Below are 25936 nucleotides of genomic sequence, written 5' to 3' on the forward strand. Positions count from 1 at the left end.
TCAGCCTGAACTTTGGGGACCCACAGTCAGAATGATTGTCCTCCAGGTCTGTCCATTTAAGAATTCAGCTGAGCCCACATGACATGAAAGACCTGGATTGGCTAAGGTTCTCATGGAAACAGTTAGATTTCTAATCACTTGTTTGGATTACATCAAAGTTGTAAGGTCTTGAAGGTGAAGAACTCCATCTGTTAACCTCCTGTGTTTAGCATTGAAAAGAACTACAAGCAAATGGCAATTAGAGGTGGCTTTGCAGGCGATGGTGGTGGTGGTAATAGTAACAATAATAAGGTTAATGCAACTATACTGTGTATGTGCATTGGTTCAAAGCTTGCAATTTTTAAATACATCATATTCCATTTAATCCTAACATATGTATATTATTATCCCCATTTCCATACATGCACAGATGAAGTATCAGAGATTATAGAGCCTTTGGAAGTACAAGAACTAGGATTTACACTAAATTTTCTAAATCTAACTGTAGCACTATCTCCTCTTCTCCACAGCTGCCTCTCAAACTGTCAAAAATTTTAGAAAGTCTTCCTAGTTTTCCATAGACAGAACTAAACACCCATAGCATACCCAGGTTTTGTTCTACCAACTGCCCCAATTTCTATATAAAAAATTCTAACACCACACAATGCATACATAATCCCTGCTCTAATCTCTAAATTGTTGAGGGAGGAAATTTGAAAATAGATGAATTTAATCATCAGTAAATAGTCATGTTTTAACACTGAGAACCAACCCAACACAGTACCAAAGCAGGCTGCCTCGCATACAAAAGTCCAGGTGGATGGAGGGTATGACTGAGTGCTTACCAATACAGGACTCCCCGGACAGTGAATAGGTCCCATCGTCATGAAAACCGCTTCTGCACTCACAGTGGTACCACCCTGGCAGGTTAACGCAGCGGGAATGGTTGTGGCACTCAATGATCCCCTCTGTACATTCATCAATATCTGCCTCAGAGAAAAACACAAGCCCACCAGGGCATTAATGTCTTTTGACACTAACCTTTTAGTAAATACCCCAAACATGCTCATGTCAACATATCAACTGTAATTGTTTAGTCACCTGAAATGAAAGTTACAGGAAAAACCAAATCCCATTATTTCTAGAATCATATACACACACAAAAAAAAATTTGAAAGCTTCATTCATAGATGCTTTCTCATGCTTTGGACAATGAATGACACCTTATGGTCACGAAGACACTCCTTACTACAAATGCTATGTTGGCATCTAGACAACCAAAATCTAAATTCAGAACACTTGGCACCATTATAAAATTGGTGTGTCTGATTTTTCTTGGATTCAGCATTTCTAAATTAGTAATTTCAGATATTACCTTGTGGTCTTTGAAAGATACTTATGAAAAAGTATAATATATATGATATATATAATCTGCAAAGCTTTGAAAAAAAAGAATGATAACATGGAGGGTTTATTATCAGATTTCCTTGGCTAGTAGATAGTTTTTATTGGGGATAACTTTGACATCTTAAGAAACTAGTGTTCTTTGAAACACAGTTTGGGAACTATAGTTCTAATTTATTTAAAACTGCTGATTGACTATGCTAGTCAATCAAAGGTCTCCATTCTTCAGTTATTTCTCATGAAAAGAAGTCTCCAGAGCTTTTTTTTCTCTCTCTCTCTGATCTGGTTCTTTAGAAACAGCAAATACATGGATCACACATAGATTTTCTAGCCCAAAGACTTGCCTCTGGGCTGAACTTGGTTGACTCCATTGAAGAAAGAAGAGTTACTGATTGTTATAGCAGGGTAAGTTCATTCTTCCAGAATTTTTCCATGTAATTATTTCTTGGAATATAGCCATTGCTGGCTAGGAATCTTCTCCTATTTCTCTTGGAAATATCTCAACTACGGCATATCTGAACAGAAATTTAATTAACATTGGAATATAACACATAATTAATAAAAGGCACCCTGGGATCTCTTTCAGCAGGTTCCTGCTTTAGTTATCAGCTCAGGGGCAATTAGTTACCAGAGGCCTATTGCTCTGACATGTACTGAGTTGTGCACTGAGCTGTGAATTTAGTTTGAAAACTTGCACTCTCATCTCATGATATCCTAGCTCAGACAGGAAAAGCAGGTTTCCTTAAACTGGACTACTCCAGTTTTTCCTTTAACCCCCAAACTGCCATCTTCTTCCTCTATGGGGTTCAGTTTCCATAGTCTTTTCATACACAGCATCCCTCAATCTTCTAAAAGCCATCAGGACCCACCCAGTGTTTCTATGGCACTTTCATATATTGCAGTCAGATTATGTGTGCATTTAATATGAGTCCTCAGAAAATGAATTCTCAACAGTTATTTAGATTGTCATTTCTTAAATTTTACAGGCATGGGTTTTCTGAAACACAATATAGATGGCTAAAATTTTTGAAAATGGAAGTACAATGTGACTGGGGGCTGTAGCTCAGAGAGAAAAAGGGCTTAACCTGTGTCACCGTCATCTCAGTGCCTTTTGAATATAAGGAAATGAGAGATACAAACATAAGCAGAAGACTGATTTTCAGAGATGACGTCTCTGTTAGGATGCAAGTAACATGAAACAGTAACAAATTCGACATATTTGTTCTCAGAAAAGTTTTCATGATCCCCATAGACCCATCATATTTAGACTGCCAACAGCATTGTAGGTATCAATCACCTAATTATATGGTTAGTGTTTGCGAAACCAGGAGATACAAAAGAAAATGCATCTCAAATAGCAAAAGCAATCATCTGACCTGACTTGCCTAGGAAAATCCTAGGTTTTATTAAACTGCCCACCACTGCTAAAACAACCCAGTTTGCAGCATAAAATATCTGATCATTTTACATGTAATTCCATCCTAAGTTTAATGAGAAGTTTTTAGAAAGAGCAGACATGATGAATGATGTGTAAATATGTTCTCAATTCATAGATATTTGTTTACCCAAATTAAATGATGATACTGGGTGTGGTGGTGCACACCACAGCAGCTCCAGAAGCTGGGGCAAGGGGATGGTGAGTCCAATGCCACCAGCCTTAGCAAAAGTGACGTGCTAAGCAACTCCACTGAGTTTAGACCCTGTCCCTAAATAAAACACAAAATAAGGCTGGAGATGTGGCTCAGTGGCTGAGTGCCCCTGAGTTCAAGCCCTGCCACCTGCCCCCCAAAAAATTAAATGATGAGATTAAATGATGAGATTAATGAGTTTTCATGATCTGGAAGGGCTGAAGTAATTGTATTGGACAGGAGACTTTTGTAGCCAGAGAAGACAATCAGACAATTTTGCATCTACAACTTCCCCAGAGACACAAGTACATCTCTGGATTACATTGGAAATGACAAAAGTAGTGAAGATGTCCTTGGCTTGAAAGCTACACTTTCCACAACAGATTCTGGGAACTTACTGGGAATAATCAGGGCTCATCACATACTGGCACCTGATAACAAGGCTGCACATTTATGTTCTCTGTGAAAGATTTGAAATTAAGAGCAGAAAATTCATTTTAGATACAACCAAACTGCATATGGTAGGCATTCGCCATGTTCATAAAACTGGCTCTTTCTTCTATGTAGTCACAACAGTATTAAATGAAACTACCACAGACCTAAGTATGGAAAACACTTGGAGGTTTTCCAGCCACACACTGGGGAATTCACAAATTTTAAATGATGGTTTCTCCCCAAGCTGGGTTGTGGCTGCCTTTATCCTTAGAGATTTGTTTTCCCAGTCACCATTTGATACTGGCAAACAAACAAGACAGATGCTCTGGGAATGAGGTCCCTGTGAGTTCACTATGGAATTCGCCTCTCTTGCCCAAGGAATTCTGGAAAATCACAATGAACTTGGCTGACCATCATCATGTGTCAGCCATCCCAAAAGAAAGAAAAAAAGAAACAAACAAAAAAATCCTTTTTCTTCCTATGCCAAGCCTAAGATTTTTGTTTAAATTTCAATTTAACTCAGCATTGACCTAGAAACATAATAGAGGAAACAAAAGATGCTGGGGGATTCTTGAGATTGCAACTGGTAGTGTTCATTTTTGTATCCTATCGCCAAGCGCCAACTACACAATAACAAACATTATTGCCCAGGACACATAGCTGCACCATGATGAAAAGTGGAGTAAAACCCTGAATCTGAGCCTGCATTTGGGACTCTTTTGTTATATCACTTTATCAGTGAATCAAGAAAGGATATAAAGACAATGCATGTATTTAATTTTCTAAATATTTTTGAGCTAAATATATATGTAAGGATTATTTTTATGATGTGGTGTTTGCAAAGATGAATACGTCGTGATTGCTGAAATCCAGGAGTTCACAATCAAGGAAAAGAGGTATACATTATTCATCCTTCAAACCTCAACCAGTATCTCCCTTTCCAACCCTCCCTTCTCTAGTGACTTGGTACTTCTATACACATATATCTTAGCACATATCTAAGTTTATCACAGATATTTCTTTTTTTGTTTCCATTATTCAAATGCAAGTTTTCCATGAACAAAAGTGACATATCTTTCAGGTTTACATTTCTTGTGATAGCAAGTCAGTGGCGTGCAATGGAAGAGGCTTAATAAAAGGTTGTAGAATAGAATGAATGAATAAACTGAATGAATAATGTGATGGATGAAAAGAATAGTGATCAAGTGCTGCAACAGAAATTCAAAATAATGCAAGATTCCCTGCTGTATACAAATTATAAGAATACAATGTCAATTCATAAAACTAAATATAATGGGGTTATACTTAGGTTATTTACTTCTAAGAGGCATCATGTGGTTTCTATTTAATATGTTGCATCTACCTCTAATTTTCAGAGATTTTAAGGAGGCACAATAGGGCTGGGGATGTGGTTCAAGCGGTAGCGCACTCACCTTGCATGCGTGTGGCCTGGGTTCGATCCTCAGCACCACATACAAAAACAAAGATGTTGTGTCCACCGAAAGCTTAAAAAAATAAATAAAAATTTTCTCTCTCTCCCTTTCTCTCTCTCTCTTTAAAAAAAAAAAAGGAGGCACAATAGGTAACAAAGGGACAGTTATAGTTGCCCTCAGGGAACAGTACTACCTGTACCATGAGTTTTATGCTTAGGATTAGAAATAGATAAATATGTAAGGTTGTTCATAATATGTGTACTAAGGAATATGTTTATTCTTATTAGAAATGTATACTGAATTTTCTATGGAAGGCATTTATACACAAATACTTGAATAAAAATATTCTTGAATGAATGAATCTCTTCCTTCATCTAATCTTCTCTGTATTGGATTTCTATTTGAAAATTTATAAAATTTATAGTCTTTTTCTTAAAGTTTTTTTTCAAAGAGAAGATTTTGTGTTTCACTTTAATTGGTTAAAGCTTAAAGTAGTGGCTCAATCTGCAGTTGGATTACATCTTATGAAGGATCAGATACAGAGATGACAAAAGTTTTGGTATTTTCATTCATTTGGACAAAAGTTCATTGAGCACCCACCATGTTCTAAGCATTATAATACACCCTGTTATTCAGAGATAAAAAGACAAGGTCTTCATCTTCCAGAGAGTCTGTCAGGGACAACAGCAATAAAATAAATTAATAAATAAGAACACACACTTTGCAGGTTGTGGTTATCTTTCAGTGGTAGAGTGCTACTTGACATGTGTGAGGCACTGGGTTTCACTGTCAACACCACATAAAAATAAATAAAGGTATTGTGTCCATCTGCAACTAAAAAAAGTTTGTTTTTTAAATTTTTTAAATTTTTATTTTTTTAATACCACTATTATTTATTTTTTTAAAGAGAGAGTGAGAGAGAGAGAGAGAGAGTTTTAACATTTATTTTTTAGTTTTCGGCAGACACAACATCTCTGTTTGTATGTGGTGCTGAGGATCGAACCCAGGCCGCACGCATGCCAGGCGAACGCACTACCGCTTGAGCCACATCCCCAGCCCAAGTTTGTTTTTTTTTTTAAAAAAAGAACACATACTTTGCAGAGAAACAAAACTTAAATTCTTGTTCACCAATACTCTAATAGATTGTTTTGATATCTTAAGTCTTAACTTTCTGAACTGTATTTGGAAGATATTTAAATCAAATTTCATAAGATTGTTAAACAAAAAGAGACTTAAAGCAAACATATTATGTTTCTTCCATTTTATATAATAACTTTGGGATATATATTACTGCCAAAAATAGAATGAGTGGGTTCTACAAATTCACACATATCAATGTAAATATCAGGAAACAACTTGTTGAGACTAAGAGATAATTTCTGAATCTTTCAAGGGATTCACTTAGATTTTGAGACAATTGTAATATTGTAAAATATTCAGTATATATAGTTCTATAGTATAGATTTATAGCAGCTATACATCTATACTATATAACCCCTAAAGATTTAAATTCTCCCCCATCCCCCAACAAAATAACATAAATTTGAGGAAATGGAATTAGTAACATAAATTGCTATAAATATAGCAAACACAAAATTCAGTTGTTATCTAATATTTACCAAGGGTCAGGATTGTTATCAGTGGACAGAGACCTGTGGTAGAAAAAGCCTACCTCTCTCATCTCTTCTTCTTTGGGGTTCCAAAGGTATGTCTTGGGCATTTCCCCATTTGCACGTAGGTGAGGCCATGTACCTGAGCTGTAGTTAAAGGGCAAGAAGTAATGGAATTCCAATATGACTCATGACATGCCCCGTAGGAGCCTCCATGATATTTTCACCTGCTCATGGGAGGCCAATATCTAGGGAACCGTTAGAAATCACATTTTGAAAATGGTAGAGCCTTTGCCTGGCTCCCTGAACAACTGTGTAAAACATAGGACTTCCACAGACATGAAACTGTCATGGACAATTATATGAATGAGGAATAATAATAATAATATATTTCTTCCCAGGCACAATGGTGTATGACTATAATCTTGGTTACTCAGGAGGCTTGGTTACTCAGGAGGATAAAGTTAAAATCCAGTATCAGCAACTTAGTAAGATCCTGTCTCAAAAATAAAAAAGTGCTGGTGATGTATCTCAGTGGGTAAGTACCCCTGGGTTCAATCTTCAGTACCATCAAAAACAAAAGAAAAAGAAAGGAAAAGAAAAAAGAAATCTGTTTCTTTTTCTTTTTTTTTTCCTGTTTTGTTTTGTTTTGTTTGTACTCAGAATTGAACCCAGGGGCACTTAGCCACTGAACCACATCCCCAAACTTTTTTATTTTTATTTTGAGACAGGCTCTTGCTAAGTTGCTGAGGTAGGCTTTGAACTTGCAATCCTCCTGCCTCAGCCTTTGGAGTCACTGGGATTATAGGTGTGCAACATTGCACCAGGCCATTTCTGTGTTACTGAGCCATGACACAGTTTGGGGCTGCTTTATTGTTACAGCAAGCATCTCCTGACTGTTACAACAAAACTCTTTCCATAATTAAGGAAAAATACTGTGTCCAGGTTAGAACTCATACAGATGCAACCTTTAAAATCAAAAACAAGCCAACAACAAAAGCCTCAGCACCAATCACAGACTGTGTAGGCAGCTGCAGGAGCAGAACAAGCTTCCTGTTGAGTCGGGAGTCAAGACAACAACGTGCAAACCAGACAATGCTTTGTTAGACACACAAGCGTGTAGATCTAGGTTCCTTTATTTGCTAGCTAACTACTCTAAGAAAGTTGTCTATTGTTTTTTGAGCTTCCATTTCCCTGCTTCTCAGAGGAAAATATTACCTAGCTCATAATGTTACCTTCAGGATTGAACAAAATGAAAGTAAAGCTACTCTACTAAATCAAGCAGACATTCATTAGGATTATAAGTATTGTTTTTCATTTATATCCTTTACTTAACCATGGACAAGCTATGTGTCCATGCCAAGACATTCCAAGTCTCCAAGTCTCTGAGTTTCAATTCCTTCCATGAATAATTACAGGATGGTGCTTTAGCACACTTAAGACTTCTTTCTACCTTTAACTTCTATAAGACGGGGTATCCAGGCTTTGAGTTTATGCCTGCATCTTCTACTAACCAGCTGAAAGAGTGCTAGAAAGTTTAAGTAACCTTTTTGTGCCTTAGTTTCTTTATTAGTCAGGTTGCAACTAAAAAAAAAAATACCTGTTTTGTCTGTCTCACAAACAAAGCTCCAATAAAATGTGAACAAACTCTGAAAAGTGAGTCATTTGCTGCACAAAATATGTGGTAACATCATTATTACTGTTTCTTCTTTGTAACCTGATTAGTAACTACTTTTGGTTCATTAAACTAAAAACTACCTGCTATTAATAATGGTGTCAATGGCATTGCTGATATGGCTCTCTGCCTTTTGTGAATATGTTTCCTTATTGGCTTTGCAGGTCTGCCTGGTTGTGTCCTTCTAGGTTTATTTCCAAAGTCTTTTTTGTTTGTTTTGTCTGTATATCTTCTAAACAAATTTCCTAGCCTTTTCCATACAGAGACTGTATATTTATATTTCAACACCTCCCCTTTATTCTGGATCCCTTCTGACTTACACTTCTAATTAGACCTCTAACACAAATCCATAGTCACTTTTTATCATTGCCTATAGATTAGCTCATCTGAAAGTTTTCTTCAGCCCAAACTCCTTTTGCCCAAAGTTTAACAAATTGTATGTCTCAGTTCACTCTGTGGCTATAATAAAATACCTGAGGTTGATATTATAAAGATACGATCCTTATTTAGATTACAGCTTTGGATATTTAAAAGCATAGTGATGATATCTGCTTGGCTTCTAGTGAGGGCCATGTTCTACTCCAGGTATGACAAAAACAGAAGAGGAAGCTGGCACATGTAAGAGGTCACATGGCAAGAGAGAAAAAGGAAGGTTCCAGGCTTCTTACATAAGAACCCACGGTCACAATAACTAACCAGTTCTCTCAGGAACTACATTATTCCCCCTTCATGAGGCCACATAGAGCCCTTCTGACCTAAATACCTCTCAAGACTGTTAAAACAAGCACCAAGCCTCAACTCCTGTTTGGTAGGAACAAATCATGTTTGAACCAAAACACCATGTGTACTTCTATGTAGCAAACTCATTTTCTCCCAGCATTCCGTCAGGCTTATCCCCCATAAACAATGAAATGTATATTAAAGTTCCTCTAATGACTTCCAAAGCTTTACATGATTTTCCTTCTCTTAACCATTTGAATTCATCTAGGACTCTTCTTTTTTCCTTAACCAGGACAGTCACATTGGCCTCCTAGGTATTCTTCAAGCAAATGAAACACACTCTAGCCTTTGCATATGCTGTTCCTTCTGCCTAAAACGTTTTCTCAGTTATCTCCATGGCTTAAACACACTCAAACATCTCAGCTCTTTACTGAGATGTTTGCTACTACTATAAGATTATAACCATCTCCTACTCATCAAAATCTAAATATCACATCTGAGAAGATCTTGCCATACTTTTCTCCTTTATACTTAATACGATATGACAAGCTTATATTTACATGCATATCCTGTCTATTTTCTGTTTTATCCTTTACTACTTTGCAAGTCCTATGATGTCACATGAGAATATAACAGCACCAGGAACTTCATGAGTACTAATGAACATTTGCTGAATTAAGGGGAAGAGTGAGGAAATGACAGAAGGTGGGAGGAAAAATACACTGGAAATTCTTCCTTTGACATAATTTTAAAAATCTGCTTTGCCTTCATCTGCTGCCAAAAAACATGCTTTGGTGCCTTATTCTCAGACCTAAATATGCAGTAGCAGTTCTTGGCTGGTCTTTCTGTCACTTTCTTCTCCAGCCCATAGCAATAGCAAACTAATCTTCCCAAGATTAATCACTTAGAGAGATTTAATTAAAATATACTAGCTGTTCTGGCACTCAATAGCTATTTCAGTGTAGGTAGGTCACTTTAAAATTCAATGAATTAATTCTTTCATTTATATGGGAAGCAAAAATTAAACCAAATCAGTGTTTTCTAGCTACTAACTCTACAGAACACCAAATTTCTATGGAGGTTCTCTGAATCATATAAAGTGAATCTCCAGCTAGTTTTCCCTGGTAACTATGAACAACTATATATTTTTGTTGTAGAAACCTATGAACAATGAAGATTTTTGAAACATTACATTAGCTCATATTTATTCTAAGCCTGAATTTTTTTTTGATTCTGTGATTTTTTGTTATATACTGTTTATCTAGTAATTACAAATTATCCTCAATGTAAAAAGCTCATACAAGGCATTCAAAGCATAAATAACTGACCCCACTTTCAGTACTATTTTCCTTTTACTTATCAAACTTCTTCAGCAAAAAACCTTTTCACTCTATAGAGTGGTGCATTAGTACATATAAATTCCATACCCAATTTCATTTTGTGCTTCCCCTCCTGAAAATACTTGGGTTTTTAAAATTTATTTAAAATCACATCATAAAATTTATTTCTACCAAGAAGTCCACTTTCTTTTTTCTGAGTTCCTATAGTATTTAACAGTTCTGCTGCCCTATTTAACTCAGACACCATTTTGTTTTAGAATATTTCATGTTTCTTGCTATACTTTTTCTCTCCACCAAATACAAAGAATTTCTGAACTTCCAATTGTTAATAATTTACTATGTATAAGATCCTCTGATAAATACTTCACATTTACTAATTTATTTGATCTTTATTTTAAACACTACTACTTTATTAGAAAATGGAGGCTTAGTTTTTTTAATAATATGCATGTAGCAAAATAGGTGAACAGTGTTAGAGTGGGCATTTAAACTAAATTCCATTTGACTTCCAAATTCATATTAACCATTATACCATACAGCCTTCTATACATTTCATAGGAAGAAGGAGTTTTTCTTTTATTCTTACCTATAGCTAAGCTTCATTCATGTCTAAAAGTGACATAACTCATTGTTATTAAAAGATTTCCAGGTGAAAGCATTGAGCAGAGATTTCAGCCAATGGTACTACAGAGTAGGTGGGATTTACAGTTTTAATCTAGCCATGTTAAGTGCCTACTATAATGAAAAAATAAGCACTTCAGAGGATTGTCCAATATGCAATAAAAATTACTAGATATATAAAGGAATAGGAAAACATGGCTCATACTAAAGCAAAAACGATGATGATGAAACCAATCCCGCTCTAATCCACATGGTAAAAAAGACAAGACTTACACTAGTGAACGTGTGTTCAAGAATTTAAAGAAAATAGAAACATGTCAATAATGAATTAACTTCTACCAACCAAGTTGGACTGGATTTTACCATCCTACCTGAAAGAAACAAGAACACATTTTAAATCATACATATAAAATAAAGGTTTCTAGTTACTGTAGATTCAGCAACAAAGGGGAGTCAGTCCTGAAAATTATGAAACAAATCAGAAAAATGCCTCATTGCCCAGAGTGTCTACCCAGAGAGAAGTCGAGCCCATGGTGCAGGGATGGAGAAACAAAGAGGAGCAACCTCATTTAATGATTCAAAGCTGACAGGTTGGAAAGAACAAGAAAGCTAGGATTTTCTGGGCAGAGTATGGGAAAAGAGAGAGTTACACAGAAAGTGAACTCTGAATTCCTGCAAAGACTACTATTCAAGTATTCAGTAGAGACTAATCAGTAAGAATTTGATGAAACTACCCAAAGCAGAGGTATGGACAGCTAAATAGAATGGAGACAATACTCCTTGCTCTACAGATGGAGAAAAACACTATATGCTGCCATATTCAATGGTGCACTATCCAGAAACAGTGCATGATTTCTAGAAAATCTCATAACTCATTGAATAATACTAGATAGAATAAACGATAGTGTCCTTCCCTCAATACTGGAAAGTAACCAATTTGATTAATTGAGTGGTAAGTAGGTGCTAAAGCACCTTTTGGCACTTTTCCTCCAAGCGACATCTTAACCTTGCTTAACTCTCTTGCCTCGGGAACACTGGCTTATAAATGTTGAAAAGCCCACAGAATCCCTATTACTCAGGATTTAGATTTCCTCTGTATTTCACCATGCCCATCTCTGTATTAGCTCCATTATTAGCCTGAATCTCTTCATGTTGTACTTTCCAGATGTCCTAGGCTAACATTGTTCCCCAAGAAATATTGGAATGCCATCACAAGAATGGGAAAGATATTTGGGGGAGGTAATAACAGCAGATTTTCATTAGACCTCCTTTATGTTACTTCTATAGCACATTGTGAGATAGAAACATTAGCAAACCCCAAAAAATGCTACTTAAACAGTATATGGCTTTCTCTTTGGAATGGGAAGGGCATGTTTCATATCTTTATATTCCTCTTGGTGTCAAGTCAACATTCTTGGTGTCTGCATCCATTATTATGAGTAAGGCAAAAATTTAAAAGACATCAGAGCTTCCTCTCTGAATTGGAATTCCAGTGTCTATTTCAAGGCTTGCCCCTTGTAAGGGAAGGCTAGGAAGATGACTTTCAGTTTTAGCTGGCGGCACTGCAGCAGATACCCATTCTTTACCCTCCAGCTCTGAGGCATCCAACTGTGCAGTTCAGTTTTCACCCCCTTTCTATATCCCAACTAATACACCAGCTTCTATTTCTTTCTGGTAGAAGAATTTTGCCTTGTTATCCTAAAGAGTAGTGATCCTTAATCTCAGGAAAAAAAAAAAAAAAGGCCCATCTCCCTGCTCCAGGGTTTGAATTACTCTTAGTTTAAACTAGTAGCTCTCTAAGTCTGGTCATCAAACTAACAGCATTAATGTCAGCAGGAAACATAAGCAAAAATGATCAAGTCCCACCCAACATACTGAATCAGAAATTCTTTGGATAAGCGCAGAAGCTGGCATTATAACAAGCTATTATCCTGGGGATAATACTTTGAGAATTCCAGGTTAACAGTAATAATAATATCCCAATTTCTTTTCTGACTGATTTGTCTAGATATGGGCTTGTGACCACATTTTGACTAATGAGAAGTAAGGGTGCTGGGGTGGCAACAGTCGTGGTTACAGCTTTCATGGTGAAATAACAGAATTCCTAATGTTCACTCTGTTTTGCCAGCTGAATGAAGGACGTGATGAGTGGAGGTAGCAACATCCTGGGACCAAGGGATACAAAACAATAAAATCACAGATACACAAAACTAGCCTTTTGATACCCTGGAGCTGCTGAAATAACCCTGGAGCTTCATATTGCCAGATAGAGATAATTAAGGACTTTATCATTTGTCACAATTACTTGAATTTTCTATTACTTCTGGATAGGATGAATTCAAACAACAGATTCTTATTCCTGTTTTACACATAAAAATAGCAAGACACAGAGGATAAAGTAATTTCTATATAGCAATGTAACTATTGCATGTTATGGTTCATTTTAAACCAGTCTTTTTCTGATTTCAAAACTTCACTGGTTATGCTCCCTCAATAGGTCATACTGTCACTGCCATCAAACCACATGCCTAATGATGACCAGCAAAGAAAGGAGCTAGGGTTTACTTTTCCCCTTAAGTCATTATAGTTAATCCTAAATTTCTCTATTCTTCTTTATGGGTTGGGAATTCTGGGTTAAAGTAGTAGTGAGGGTATTCTAAATGATATTTTATTTTCCTGCTTAAAACGAGGAACACGAGTTGCTTTATAATTTATTCTTCCAAGATGTTAAACCTATCCCTTTAAGGACAGGTCCACATTTTTTACTTTGAGTATTCCAATATCCTGCATTATTCATAGTGGAGGTATTTATGCAGACATGATAAATAAGATAATTTACCTCCAAATAAAACAGAGAGGCTTCAGCCCCCAATGAAAAATGAAGAATTTACATTCGTTCTTTAGAAAACTTTACCATATTTCTGTCACATTGGACTACACCCAGAGAAAAATCCTTTCATGTTATGTAGCAGTAGTCAAGTAACCATCATAATGAAAAAGTTATTTTGGAAAAAAATAAAAGCCTTTATATGTCAAAGTCACAAAGTTTTGCAACTTGTGTTTTTGAAGGGGGGCAAATAAAAGTGAATTGGAGAAGAAATTCAGAAAAGAAAATTCCAGAACACTCTTAACAGTACCACCAGGATTTAAGCTTCTAAGAGTATTTATACTGTTCTGCATCATCTTGGATATACCTGGTTTGACAATGTCTTTGAAGTAGGGATGCTGCTCAGAAAGAATCCAGACCTGGAGCTGGCCCCATAATCAACAGAGCTAAGACTTAGAAATTTGAAGCTAGAACCAAGTAACTATAAGTGGAGTCAAAGGCATCATGTCATTTATTGGTCAATAAAATGAAATACCCACTGAGAAGAGCAACCTAGGTATCCAGAGAAGACAGACTTCTTAGAGGTTAAATTATAGGAGGTGAGAATCATTCAGAAATGAATTAAAGACTAAGTCATTGGCTAAGATAATCTGTTGACTCTCCCTTCAGAAGAAGGGAACAACCAATAGCTCCTTGTAATGCTGGTGATGACCAAAAATGTCTAAATTCCTCATGCTTAGAAATCATTGAATCACAGTGGAATGGAGGAAGAGAATTTTTGCATGCTTCATATTCAAGGTCATATACTCCAGAGATGACAGGTTCCCAGCAGGCAACCTAAATGAATGATGCAGTCCAGATGTTGGTAAACTAGTAAGAGTACATGTTCTGCCCAAGGGGAGCAGCTATTTTGCAGCTCTGGGAAATGTCACCATGCCAGTTTGCAATCCAGAAAAAACCAGCACCTCACTCATTTGAAGGTTCACTGGTTAGGTCTCGCTGTGAGGTTGGTCTTGTTATTAGTTTTTGTTTGCAAAAACCATTTAGACCAACACTGTCAGGACACATAAAACATGATTTCATTAAACTTATGCTCTCATTTGCAAACTCAGAGCCCAATTACCATCCCTGTTCGTGTAGGAAAATCGAGGCCCATTCAGAAAAGCAATTTTCCTAAGGTTTTCTTGTTGATCAAATATATAGCAGCACACATCACAAATAATTTCACCATCAGTTTAAAGAGTAGCAATGCCAAATTTCTAGACATATTTAAAAGTAGTGAATATAGATTTTTTTCTTTTGTACCTATAGGCATTTATCATTTGACATGTGCACAGGGTCTTTGCTAGATGCTGAAATTATAAATGAATAAAAGAAGGAACACTTTTAAATGCCTTTTAAGTACTGTTTTGATCTCCAGACAATACTGAGAAGCACAACTTTCCCTATTTTATAGATTAGGAAATGAATAACATCTATCACTTTCCCAGTGCTATAGGACAGAATGTGATAGAGCTGGGATTCAAATCTAGATCTGTTTATTGCCAAACCCTCTGCTCTTCTACCATGCAATGTTGTTTCTTCATTTTTTTCCACCTTCTGTGAAAACATAAATAACCAAACATGACCTCTTCCCTGAGCACTTCAAAGTGTACTGAGGGAAACAGACACATAGACAGACATCCCCCTGGGGGAAACACAATGACACAGAGAGTCTACAGCATTTCTGGGAAGACATCCAGAGCTGGCCCTGTAGGAAGCTACTCATTCAGCTCAGCAGAGCTTCAGTTGCTTCCTTCCCCAACCCATAGTGAACTAAATTTCTGATGCCAATTTGCTCTTTGTAATCTCTAGTTAGTGCCATGGCTTCAAAATCCAAGCCAGATCATGGAGTTCTTAAGAGAGCCTTTTTGATGTGAAATATTGTACCTTGATGGCTTGGCAATAATAGTGATCCCTTAGGGCAGGTGCAGCATAAAATCATGATTAATGTGCAATCATATATAGGATCTTGTTTGATCCTCATACCCCACAGTGAATTGCACACAATAGGGTTCAAATTCTCCCTCAAAATATGATGCTACTGAGGCCTAGAGAGAAAATTGCTGAAGGTGGAGAAACCCAAATGAGTTCTTCCAAGCTCTATGCTCTTTGTAGAAAGAAAATGAGTTATATGTTGAAGTGGGATTTGATTCCTTTTAAATACTTCTATAGGGTTCCTTTTCATAGACTGAGCTATCATGCTTCCTGTTCTTTTCCGTTTCAGTAACTTTCATTAATCCGTTTCCCTCCCATTCTTTGTCCCTGGTTGGTGCCAAAGACAGATTTTGAGAACAGAGTAGAAATAGAGCAGCCACCAAAGACCACAGATTGCCGATACTGAGCTCCATGTGAAAAGCAGTATGAAAATGGTGCAAATGTCTAACACATCATTGAAATCTAAGAGTAAAGAGGAATTATTAAATGCCTTGGATCAATAAAAGAGTGTCAAGGAAAAGCAAAGTTATATTTCAAAGACTTTCACAGTTTCTTCATTGCCACACTCCACCTCAAACTAAGAAGGATGCTATCAATAAGAATGATTCTATCACTCACTGCCATCATCATGACCACGAGGATCACTCATACCAGCTAATTCCTGCTTTTCAGTAATGACATTGGCAAAGGAACAAATAAGTTGAAAAATAATCTTCAAAAAAAAATGAAACAGAGCTGAAGATTATAAAAAGAATGGTTTACCAACTTATAAGGCAGAGAAAAAAAAAATGTTCAAGTCCCTGTGCCAGATCTATTCCTGGGTGTTAGGATAGATATCTAGACCTAGTCTGCCCTCTGGCAAGGAACAGCCCACACATGTTGTTTAGTTATATTTATCACATGGAGAATTATATTTAAAAAGTGAATTAGAAGCCAACATTAAGAACTTCGAGATTCTTACATACACACTCTAGATTCCTAAAATCTCTCTTAAAAAGTCTAATCAGGAAACCCTCAATTCACACTGCCACAAGGTAACATTTGGCAGTGGATGAAGAGTGGCTGCCCAAAGACTCTCCACTGCAGAGCAGACCCTGTCTCACTCACTTTACTTATCCTTAACAAACTTAGACCCCTAAGGCGGTGACACTTGCCCTCATGTTAATAAGGGCAACAAAATGTCTATACTTTTTGGATGGTATACCTCTGACATTGTAAATATTTTTGGTATGTAACTCCATTATAAGCAGTTTTATATAATACATATACATAAAAGTTAAGATTGATATACTTAAGGCAAATATTTTAATTAACAATTTAAATAGACACTGCTAATTGAATTTTTATTAATTTCACAAACTCTCTTTAATATATTACTTTTTAAATTTGCAAAGTGATGAAACATGTTTAGCTGAATCAGCAAATCCTTTTAATCTTGTACCATTTTTTATGCTAAATAATGTTGCCAAGATAATCATTTGTAATTAAAGTCATTTAATATTAAAACTTTACATTTTATTTTTAATATGATAACCAACAAAGAGAGATGTTCTAATATTTCAGCACTGCATCAAGTGTGTCCAGTTCTGAGAGGTTCTGGGAGTCTAGGAGCCCAAGAGCTCAGGTAAGAACACATCTCCCAGTGTTCCTTTTGCATACCGAGCACAGTATCTTAGGCTCTGAGACACATATTCTGCACTCAAACTGAACCTGTCTCTGACTCTGCTCCTTACTGACCATGAAACCAGAGATTATCAATTTCAGTCACAATTTCTTCAGAAGCAAAATCACATATATATTGTGATTTTCAAACAAGATAATATTTCCAAGTTAATTATGGATCTTAGATTTCAGAATCTATGCTCAACAGCAGGCAACTTTTATTATTATAAATCTCATTACTTTCACCCTATTTTAGCTTGTTTAATGTCATGATTATCTCTGGCTGACTTGGGGTATCAGACATGCCTTTGAGAAAGTTTGCCTCCCCATTTTTAGTTTTTCCTTTTCAATCTATATAAATATTTTTCCTCTAAAGTTTAAAAATATTTCTTTTATAGAATAGTGAAAAGTAGAGTCACTATTATTTGGCAAATTTTTTTCAGATATCATGTCATCAGTCTCTCTCTCTCTCTCTCTCTCCTCTTTCTCTCCTCTCTCTCTCTCTTTCTCACTCACTCTCTCACACACACACACACACACACACACAACTAGCAGTGACATTTTTTACAAAAGAGCAATTCCATATTATTTTTAGAAAAAAAATTAATACTCTCATTAGAGGGAACAGTTTGCAGTTAGCTTCACTTCCCATTACTCAAATATTTTTTCACAGGCATTAATTTTCCCTATGGTGTTGACTACAATTCAGGGAGTAAAATGGTGTTGGAGGGTGGAAAATTACAAATCAAAACCTAATTGAGCAGCAGGGAGAGACTGATTGGCACCAACAAGCACCTCTTTTGTGCAGCTTCAGTGGGACTGCCTGGGGTCCCAGACCATAGCTAACTCTGGCCTTACCACTAGAGAATAAATTTGGTGTCCAATCACATTGAATGCTTGCTTTGATTAGGTGTATAAGTGCCATTAACTTCACTTTCTTACAAAAAAATGACCAAATATGTTTTTATGTAGAACTCATCAATCATCTATTGAGTACTAGTTTCAGAGCAAGCAGTGTCCTGAGGTATTTGAGGCAGAAGATTCAGTGAGATGGAAGGTAAATGGACATTGTTAGTTTATATCTGTCACAACTATTTTTCTACATATATAGTTTTTATTCACAGACAGCTTGGGGTTGAATTCACAGATGTATCCTTTATTCTTATTTTCCTCATCTTTAAAATAGAGATACCAAGTCTTTCCTTATAAACTTGTGGCCATTAAATGAGACATGTACTTATTATTTATATTTGATGAATATAAATGTTATATTTCCTTTTCCCCCATTTTTATCAGGGATAAAAAGTTGAATAAGACTTGCTCCTGCTTCTGAGGAGCTCATTTTCTTTGAAGGAGATAAGCACACACAAAATTAAAATATCAGACAACATAATAATATAGTTACACATCAAATGCTTTAAGTATAAAATTGAAGTTGCAATGTCATCCTAACCATAAAGTGTACAATCAATTCTTTGCATGACATTCCCTGATAACATGAATTCAACATAAAATGATTTCTGAGTACATAATTTGCTCTTTCTCTGTCTAGCCCATATTCTCAAACAGAGGTGGGATAAAGTGCTTATCTTTCAAGGAGATGTAGAAAGAGAAGAAAAGCCCAGCATTAAACAGTAGGCAGGAATGAGAATGGGTCTTATGTTGCCAATATTTTGTTAGCTTAGTCTTCTGGGACCATCTCACTAACATCAATTCACTAAGACATCTATGAAATAGCTGCTACTTTCAGCCAAGACATAGGAACTAGATACATCTTTAGTGTGCTATTAAGGCATAAGGGAATTATTTAGAGGTTGCAGCAGATAAGCAGAAAGGTCTAGATGAATTTGTGTTCTGAAGCTGGCTCATTTGGGTAGGCTCATGCCAATTATTTATTCAACCTTGTTATGATGTAACCTTGTATTTCAAACAATACAGAATTTTAGGCCCACAATCTTCAATACATAGGATTGACTATGTTGTGGTTTAGATGTGAAATGTCCCCCAAAAGCTCATGTGTGAGACAGCACAAGAGGGTTTAGAGGGGGAAATGTTTGGGTTATGAAAGCCTTAACCTAAGCAGAGCATTAATCCTCTGATAGGGATCAACTAGACAGTATCTATAGGCAGGTAGGATATGGTTGAAGGAGGTAGATCCCTGAGGGCATGTATTTGGGGAACATTTTGTCCTTGTTGACCAGAGCTGTTTCTCTGCTTCCCAGTGCCATGTCCCCAGCTGCCTTCCTCTACCACAATCTTTCACCATGATGTTCTGTCCCATCTAAGGTGCCAAAGAATGGGGTCAACCATCTATGGATGAAGACCTCTGAAACTTTGATCCCCCAAATGGACTTTTCTTTCTCTAAGGTCAGGTCAGGTCTTTTGGTAACAGAAGCAAAAAAGCTGACTAAAGCAGGCTGCATCTCTGTTTTAGCCCAGGATTTGAATGGCATTACAACTCCTGAAAGATATGGACCTCCTTCCTCTTATTCTCATCCCATACCACTCCTCCCAGCTTAGCACATGGAGAAATGCTGACCTGCCCAAATCCATCATTGATCCTGGAGTCTTTGCCCTCCCTACTACCTCTTTGTAGAGTATTCCTAATATACACAACTAGCTCCTTCCCTTATCTAGTTCTTAGCTCAAATATCAGAGTCTAAAGGACTCCTCCTTCACTACTCTTTCTAAAGTATTTTCATCTTTCCATTATCCTAAATTCTTATCTTCATGGTATTACATAGTATCTGGTCTGCCTACTGACTCTCTTTCTCCATTAGAATGTAAGCCCACCATGTCAGGGGCATTGTCTATCTTATCCACTACCATGTTGTCTGGTAGAAGGCTTCTTTGTGTTGGGTCGTGCTGAAGCAAGTAAAATAAGCCAGGTAGTAACTCTCTCTAGAGTAAAAGTACAAATAAAAAAAATGAATGGGTTAGAGGAAGGAAATTTTTATAATGAATATATTTACTGGAATAAATTTGGAGATAACCTAGTAATATTAATAGTGATGATAACAACAATAGTTAGCACACGTTGAATACTTACTCTGCCAACCATTATTCTAAGAGCTTTACGCATATTAACTCACTTAATTCCTTCAAAAACCTGATAAAATAGATACTATCATTATCCTTATTTTACCAATGAAAAGATAGAGAAGTTATTTAAATTGCCCTAGAAATGGAAGGAGGTGATGTATAAATGGTGATAATACATCTCCATTCTCTTAGCTAAAACTAGTATTTCAAATCAAATCACCAGAGTAGCAAGCACGACATTCTTATTGAAAGAATGAGCAAATATACCTCAGGTGTCTTCAGCAAGGATAAATGGACACAAATGAACAGCTGTGAAGAGGGAAGTTCATACAATAAAGCAGAGGACCACAAGGAGAGTGATCAAAAGGTTAATAAATACAAGAAATGAATAAGACATTTTTTAAAAATAGTTCAAGAACTCAGTGTGGGAAAAATGGGGTGGATGGATCAGAGCAACAGTTATATCTTTTCATATTACAAGAATTAATACCACAGCTTAAGCATACTCTGCCAGGCTGGATCATGACATTGTGGAAGATTTGGGCAGGAGCAAATACATTGCAGTATGTCCCCTCAAATTGTCTAGGTTCAGCCCTCAACATATGCTTATATTTTAGCACAGAGTTATGTGTGAGTAGGGAAAGATGGATAACAGAAAAGGCTCAACTGAGCTTCTTCTTTCCATACAATTCAAGTAAAGGGCAGAAACGGATATTTCCTAATCTGCTTTAAGAAAATGCTTTACAAATTCCATACAGCACATCTAAATTGCATTTGGATTCTGTGCTCCACTCCAGCATGGTTATTTATAGTGTTTATTGAATACACCCACTATTCTCTGGCTCTCTGCACAGACAGAAATATAATGTCTAAAAGGCATTCATTATGGTTCATGATATATAATTGGAAACAAGATGTGGCCAGTCATGCATTTACCGACATTACAAAATCATGTAAAGTCTTCCTGGCCTAGTCATAGAGGGCTGGAGAAGCCTTGTCATTTAATAAAAATACCCAAGATGTTGTTAATTAGGCCTCAGTCCCCTAACTTTTCAATGAGACTCTTAGTTCATGGGTTATCATTGTCTTACATGCATTCACTGCCTCTCCTAATAGATAAAACACAAAAATTAACCAGATAATCAGTAGTGGTTTTGGAATTCTCAGCAGCTTTGGAATGAATTTTAATCATGACTAGCTCAATTCTAATACTAATAATTTTTATTGTTCATCTACATATATATTTGGCATTTTTAGGAAACGCTAAAGTAATTTAAAAAGGTGCAAAAATAACACAATAAAAGCAAAAGAACCCATCACCTAGTTTAATAGGTAAATCATAATTACTAAAGTTAAAGCCCATTCTATATGTATACCTGATTATATCTTCTCAAAGAAACTAGTATACTAATCATAATTTTCTTATTCTCATGTTTTCATTGTTTATGTCTAGCAATAGTTTTAATTAAATAAACTATTACATATCTGAATAATAGGTTCTTTAGTATTCAGTCAATAAGATGTTTCTGAGGATTAATTCATATGGAGAAAGGCTTGTGTTTAATGAAGAAGACAAGACGTGGAATTGTATTTGCAATAACAAATGTACACACTATAATTCAAATGTACACACAATTTTATATATAAATCCAAATGTACACACAATTTATATATATGTATATGTATATAATTCAGACCTATATTCATATCTATTTAGATAGTTGAAAGGGCAGAAATAATTACCAGTGACTCTTGTGATAATGTAACTTAATTTTCCCTACCCTGCATCCATGCTTCAACCTAATTGGTTCTTTGACACTAGGAACTGCAACAAAAAAAAGTCTCATTAGTGTGTGAAGTGAAAAATAAGAGAACAATTAAGAGTAACCTAATCATTTCTAGCTCTAATTTCTGCTCCCATGTATTCTTTATATACAACAATAGATGATCATGTTTTGCATTTTTAACATGGTATCAGTGACATCAGGCTGCACACATAATTGTGTAACTTCCTTTATTCACTCAACATTGTTTTGACATTTACCCACTTTGAAAGGAGTAAACCTTAATTGTTAACTTCCAGTGCTGTTTATTATATCTGTCTTCTCTTTGATGGGTATTTAATTCTCAGATGTTGCAATCATAATCAATGAAGCTGTGAACAACCCTGTCAAGTAGATGTGGAAAAATTTTTCAATTATATTTCCATACTGAAATGGTTGGGTCAGAGTGTGTGCAAAACCAACAATAATAAACTAGGAAACAAATTCCCAAAATGTCTATAAATTTACACTCCAGCTAAAAATATTCAACAGTCGTTTTGTTGTTGTTGTTGTTGTTGTTGCTCTGTCGTCAATATTCGGTCAAAAGTTTCAATTTTTGTCACCACTGGAGATGTAAAATGGTATTACCAGGTTTTTAAAATTTATCTGATACTTTGTTGTCCTTTTTATATAGACCTTTTTCAAATTACTTTATAATATATGTATTTTCCAGTCATGTAGCATATATTTTCATTTTGTGGTAGTGGGACTGAGAATTTCTTTGATGAGTATTAGGGAAATGCTGATGTAGAAAAATATTCAATACTTTTCATTGTCATATGTTTTTTAAAGGATTCATAGATTCATTATTAAAAATGATGTTTTCTATAGCTTTGTGATAGAGATCCAGTACATCAGTTCCTAAGAATTTTTTTTCTTTAACATTGAATCTACTTTTCCTAGGATTTTTCTTTTTTGAGATGGTTCTGTATATTTTTCTTCTTATATCATTATATGTAATAAGCTGCACTGATAAATTAGCTATTAAGACATTCCTATATTTCTGGGATAAAAGCAACTGGTTCATGCTTTTTGTTTGTCTTTTTGTTTTTGGTACTGGAGATTGAACCTAGTTTTGCTTAACAACTGAGCTATATCCCCAGCCCATTTTTATTTTTATTTTGAGAAAGGGTATTGCAAAGTTACTCAGGGGATCATTAAGTTGCTGAGGATAGCTTTGAACTTGTCTCTGCCTCCTGTCTCTGTCTCCCATCACATTGTTCATGTTTTTTTTAATAACCATTTTAGATTATTTTGCTAATATTTATTTAGCAAACCAAAATATATATAAAATTGGCATCGATCTTTGATTAATTTGGTGGCGTTTATATTAAATATATTAAGTAAAACTGAAAACTAGCTCCACATTTTTATTCTTTGGCATATTTTATAGACATGTCTATAATACACTTCCTGAATGTTCAGCTGATCTTGTTTATTCTTAATCTGTTTGGATCTGTGTGGCTAGGTGAGCACAGATTTTTTAAGTAAAAATTTTAAATGTTATGTGTCTATGCAATTATTCTATTCTTGGTACAATTTTGGTAAATTATAATTTTCTAATAACTTGTCTAATTTATCTAAATTTGCAAAATTTTCATAACATTGATTATTTTAAGAAATAATCGTTATATTCATATTTAAGTCCCCTTTCTTTTATCTAAATGATTATTTGCATTTTATCTCTTTCTCCTGGATTAGGCTTTACTTACATAATTAATATAGTGTTGCATATATTTTTAATCTTTTCAAAGAAACAACACTAACTTTTGGTGATTCTCTACTATTTTTTTTCTCATTTTATTTCTTTATGCTATGTCACCTTAATTTTACTCTTTGATTTCTGATGTTTTACTCTGTGGTTATTTTTCACTAACTCTATAAGTTATATACTCTGCTTGTTAATTTTAGCCCCTCTTCTATTGTCACAAAATATAAAAAGTAATTTGAAAAACCACTTAAGGTCTATAATCACATTTTGATTTCATATTTTAGTTCCTGGAGTATCTGCTGAGATTCAATAAGTCCTTTCTCTGAACCACTGGGACATGCTATTCTATCTTTTAAATTTTTCTGAGTCTCATTCATATTCCTTGGGGATTTTAATGGAAGATCTTCTTAGTAAAAACTTCATGAAATTGAAGTTGGTGGCAAGTTCATCCAGAAGGAGTAAGCTTCTGTTTCCTTCTGGTGACTGAGGAGATTAAAAAACTCAATGTCAATTTAAGTTAGTGTTTTAGAATAGGATTCTGCCAGGTTACAAAAATAATGTAAATCCAGACTTCTTTAAAAGGTATTTTTATAAGGAGTGAAATATTCTATGAAGAAAAAAGTGTTTTTGTTGTAGCCCGTAAGTTTGATATGTTATGTTTACCTTTGCATTTCTTTCAAGAAATATCTAAATTTATCTTTTGGTTCTCTTAATGAACTATTGTTCATCCAGGAACATGCTGTTAACACTCCATATATTTTTACAGTTTCGAAGTCTCGTGTTGTTATTTGTCAAAGTAGACGCAAAAGACACATGGTATGATTTCAATCTTTGGACATTTGTTGAGACTTGTTTTGTGGCCTAATGTATATTCTATTCTAGAGAGTGTTCCATGTGCTAAAGAAGAGAATGTGTATTCTGCAAATCATGGATAAAATATTCTATAAATATCAAGTCCATTTGATCTATGCTACAGGAAATCTGATGTTTGCTGATTTTTTAAACTCTGGATGACACATTCATTGATAAAATTGGAGTATCAAAAGCTCCTATTATTATGATATTAAAGCCCATATTTGTCTTTAGATCTATAGTGTTTGTTTACAACATTGAATGCTGTGATATAGCATCTATATTTACAATTTTTGTATTTTTCTTGAGAATTGATCCCTTGAATGTTATTTAGTGACCTTTGTCTTTTTTTTTCTAGCTCCCATCTTTAAGTCTGCTTTGTCTGATATAAGACCAGCCACTCCTGCTTTCTTCTAGTTTCCGTTTGCATAGAGTGTCTTTTTCATCCTTTCGCTTTCATTTATGTGCATTTATTGTTAAGGTGAGTTTCTTATAGGCAGCATTAAATTGGGTCTTGTTTTTGTATCTCTTCATCCAGTCTGTATCTTTTAACTGGGGTATTTAGAGTGTTTACATTCATGATTATTATAGATATGTAAGGACTTCTTCCTGTTATCGTGTTTAATTTCTCCTGTTTGTTTTGAAGATTGCCATGTTGTATCCTTCCTCTGTCCTAGTTCATCTTTATGGTTTGGTGGTCTATTGTTTTGATCAGGTTTAATACTGATTTATTTTTTCTTTTGTGCATCTCCCTTAACAGTAGGTTTTATATTTTCACATGGTTTCATGATGGTAATTATTTTATTTTTGCTTCTAGAAATAGAACTCCCTTGAGCATATTTTGTAAAACTTGGTCTGAAGGTAATGAATTCCCTCAGTTTTTGCTTGTTTAGAAAAGTGCTTATTTATTCTTCATTTCTGAAAGATAGCTTTGTCAATTTTGTTGAAAGTTATTGTCTTTTAAAATTTGGGATGTGTCAATCTATTTCCTCCTAGCAAATAAAGTTACTATTACACAATCTGTTGTTAGTATAATGTAGAATCACTTAAATGTGACTTGGCACTTTTCTCTTGCAGTTTCTAGAATTCTCTTTTCTTGTACTTTTGATAATATGGCTATAATATATTAGGGCAAGGATCTTTTCTTCCTGTCTACTTAGGGTCTTTGGGGATTTCTGCATATTTATATCATCCCCA

General features: G+C 35.3%; 1 protein-coding gene across 4 annotated transcripts in view; it reads right to left on the reverse strand.

Moving 5' to 3' along the window:
* The window catches only part of Nell1 (neural EGFL like 1), an 826302-nt gene that overhangs the window by 39314 nt on the left and 761052 nt on the right, over nucleotides 1–25936 (reverse strand). For 3 of the 4 annotated variants that reach the window (XM_077797508.1, XM_077797506.1, XM_077797505.1), the window contains one exon: nucleotides 825–965. The exons of the other annotated variant lie outside the window; for it this stretch is intronic. In XM_077797508.1, coding sequence (XP_077653634.1) covers nucleotides 825–965 — 141 coding nt within the window. The remainder of the gene's footprint in view (nucleotides 1–824; nucleotides 966–25936) is intronic. 4 annotated transcript variants of the gene reach the window in all.

Source organism: Urocitellus parryii, chromosome 4 (assembly GCF_045843805.1).
Source record: "Urocitellus parryii isolate mUroPar1 chromosome 4, mUroPar1.hap1, whole genome shotgun sequence".
In the NCBI taxonomy this organism is placed as follows: Eukaryota; Metazoa; Chordata; class Mammalia; order Rodentia; family Sciuridae; genus Urocitellus; species Urocitellus parryii.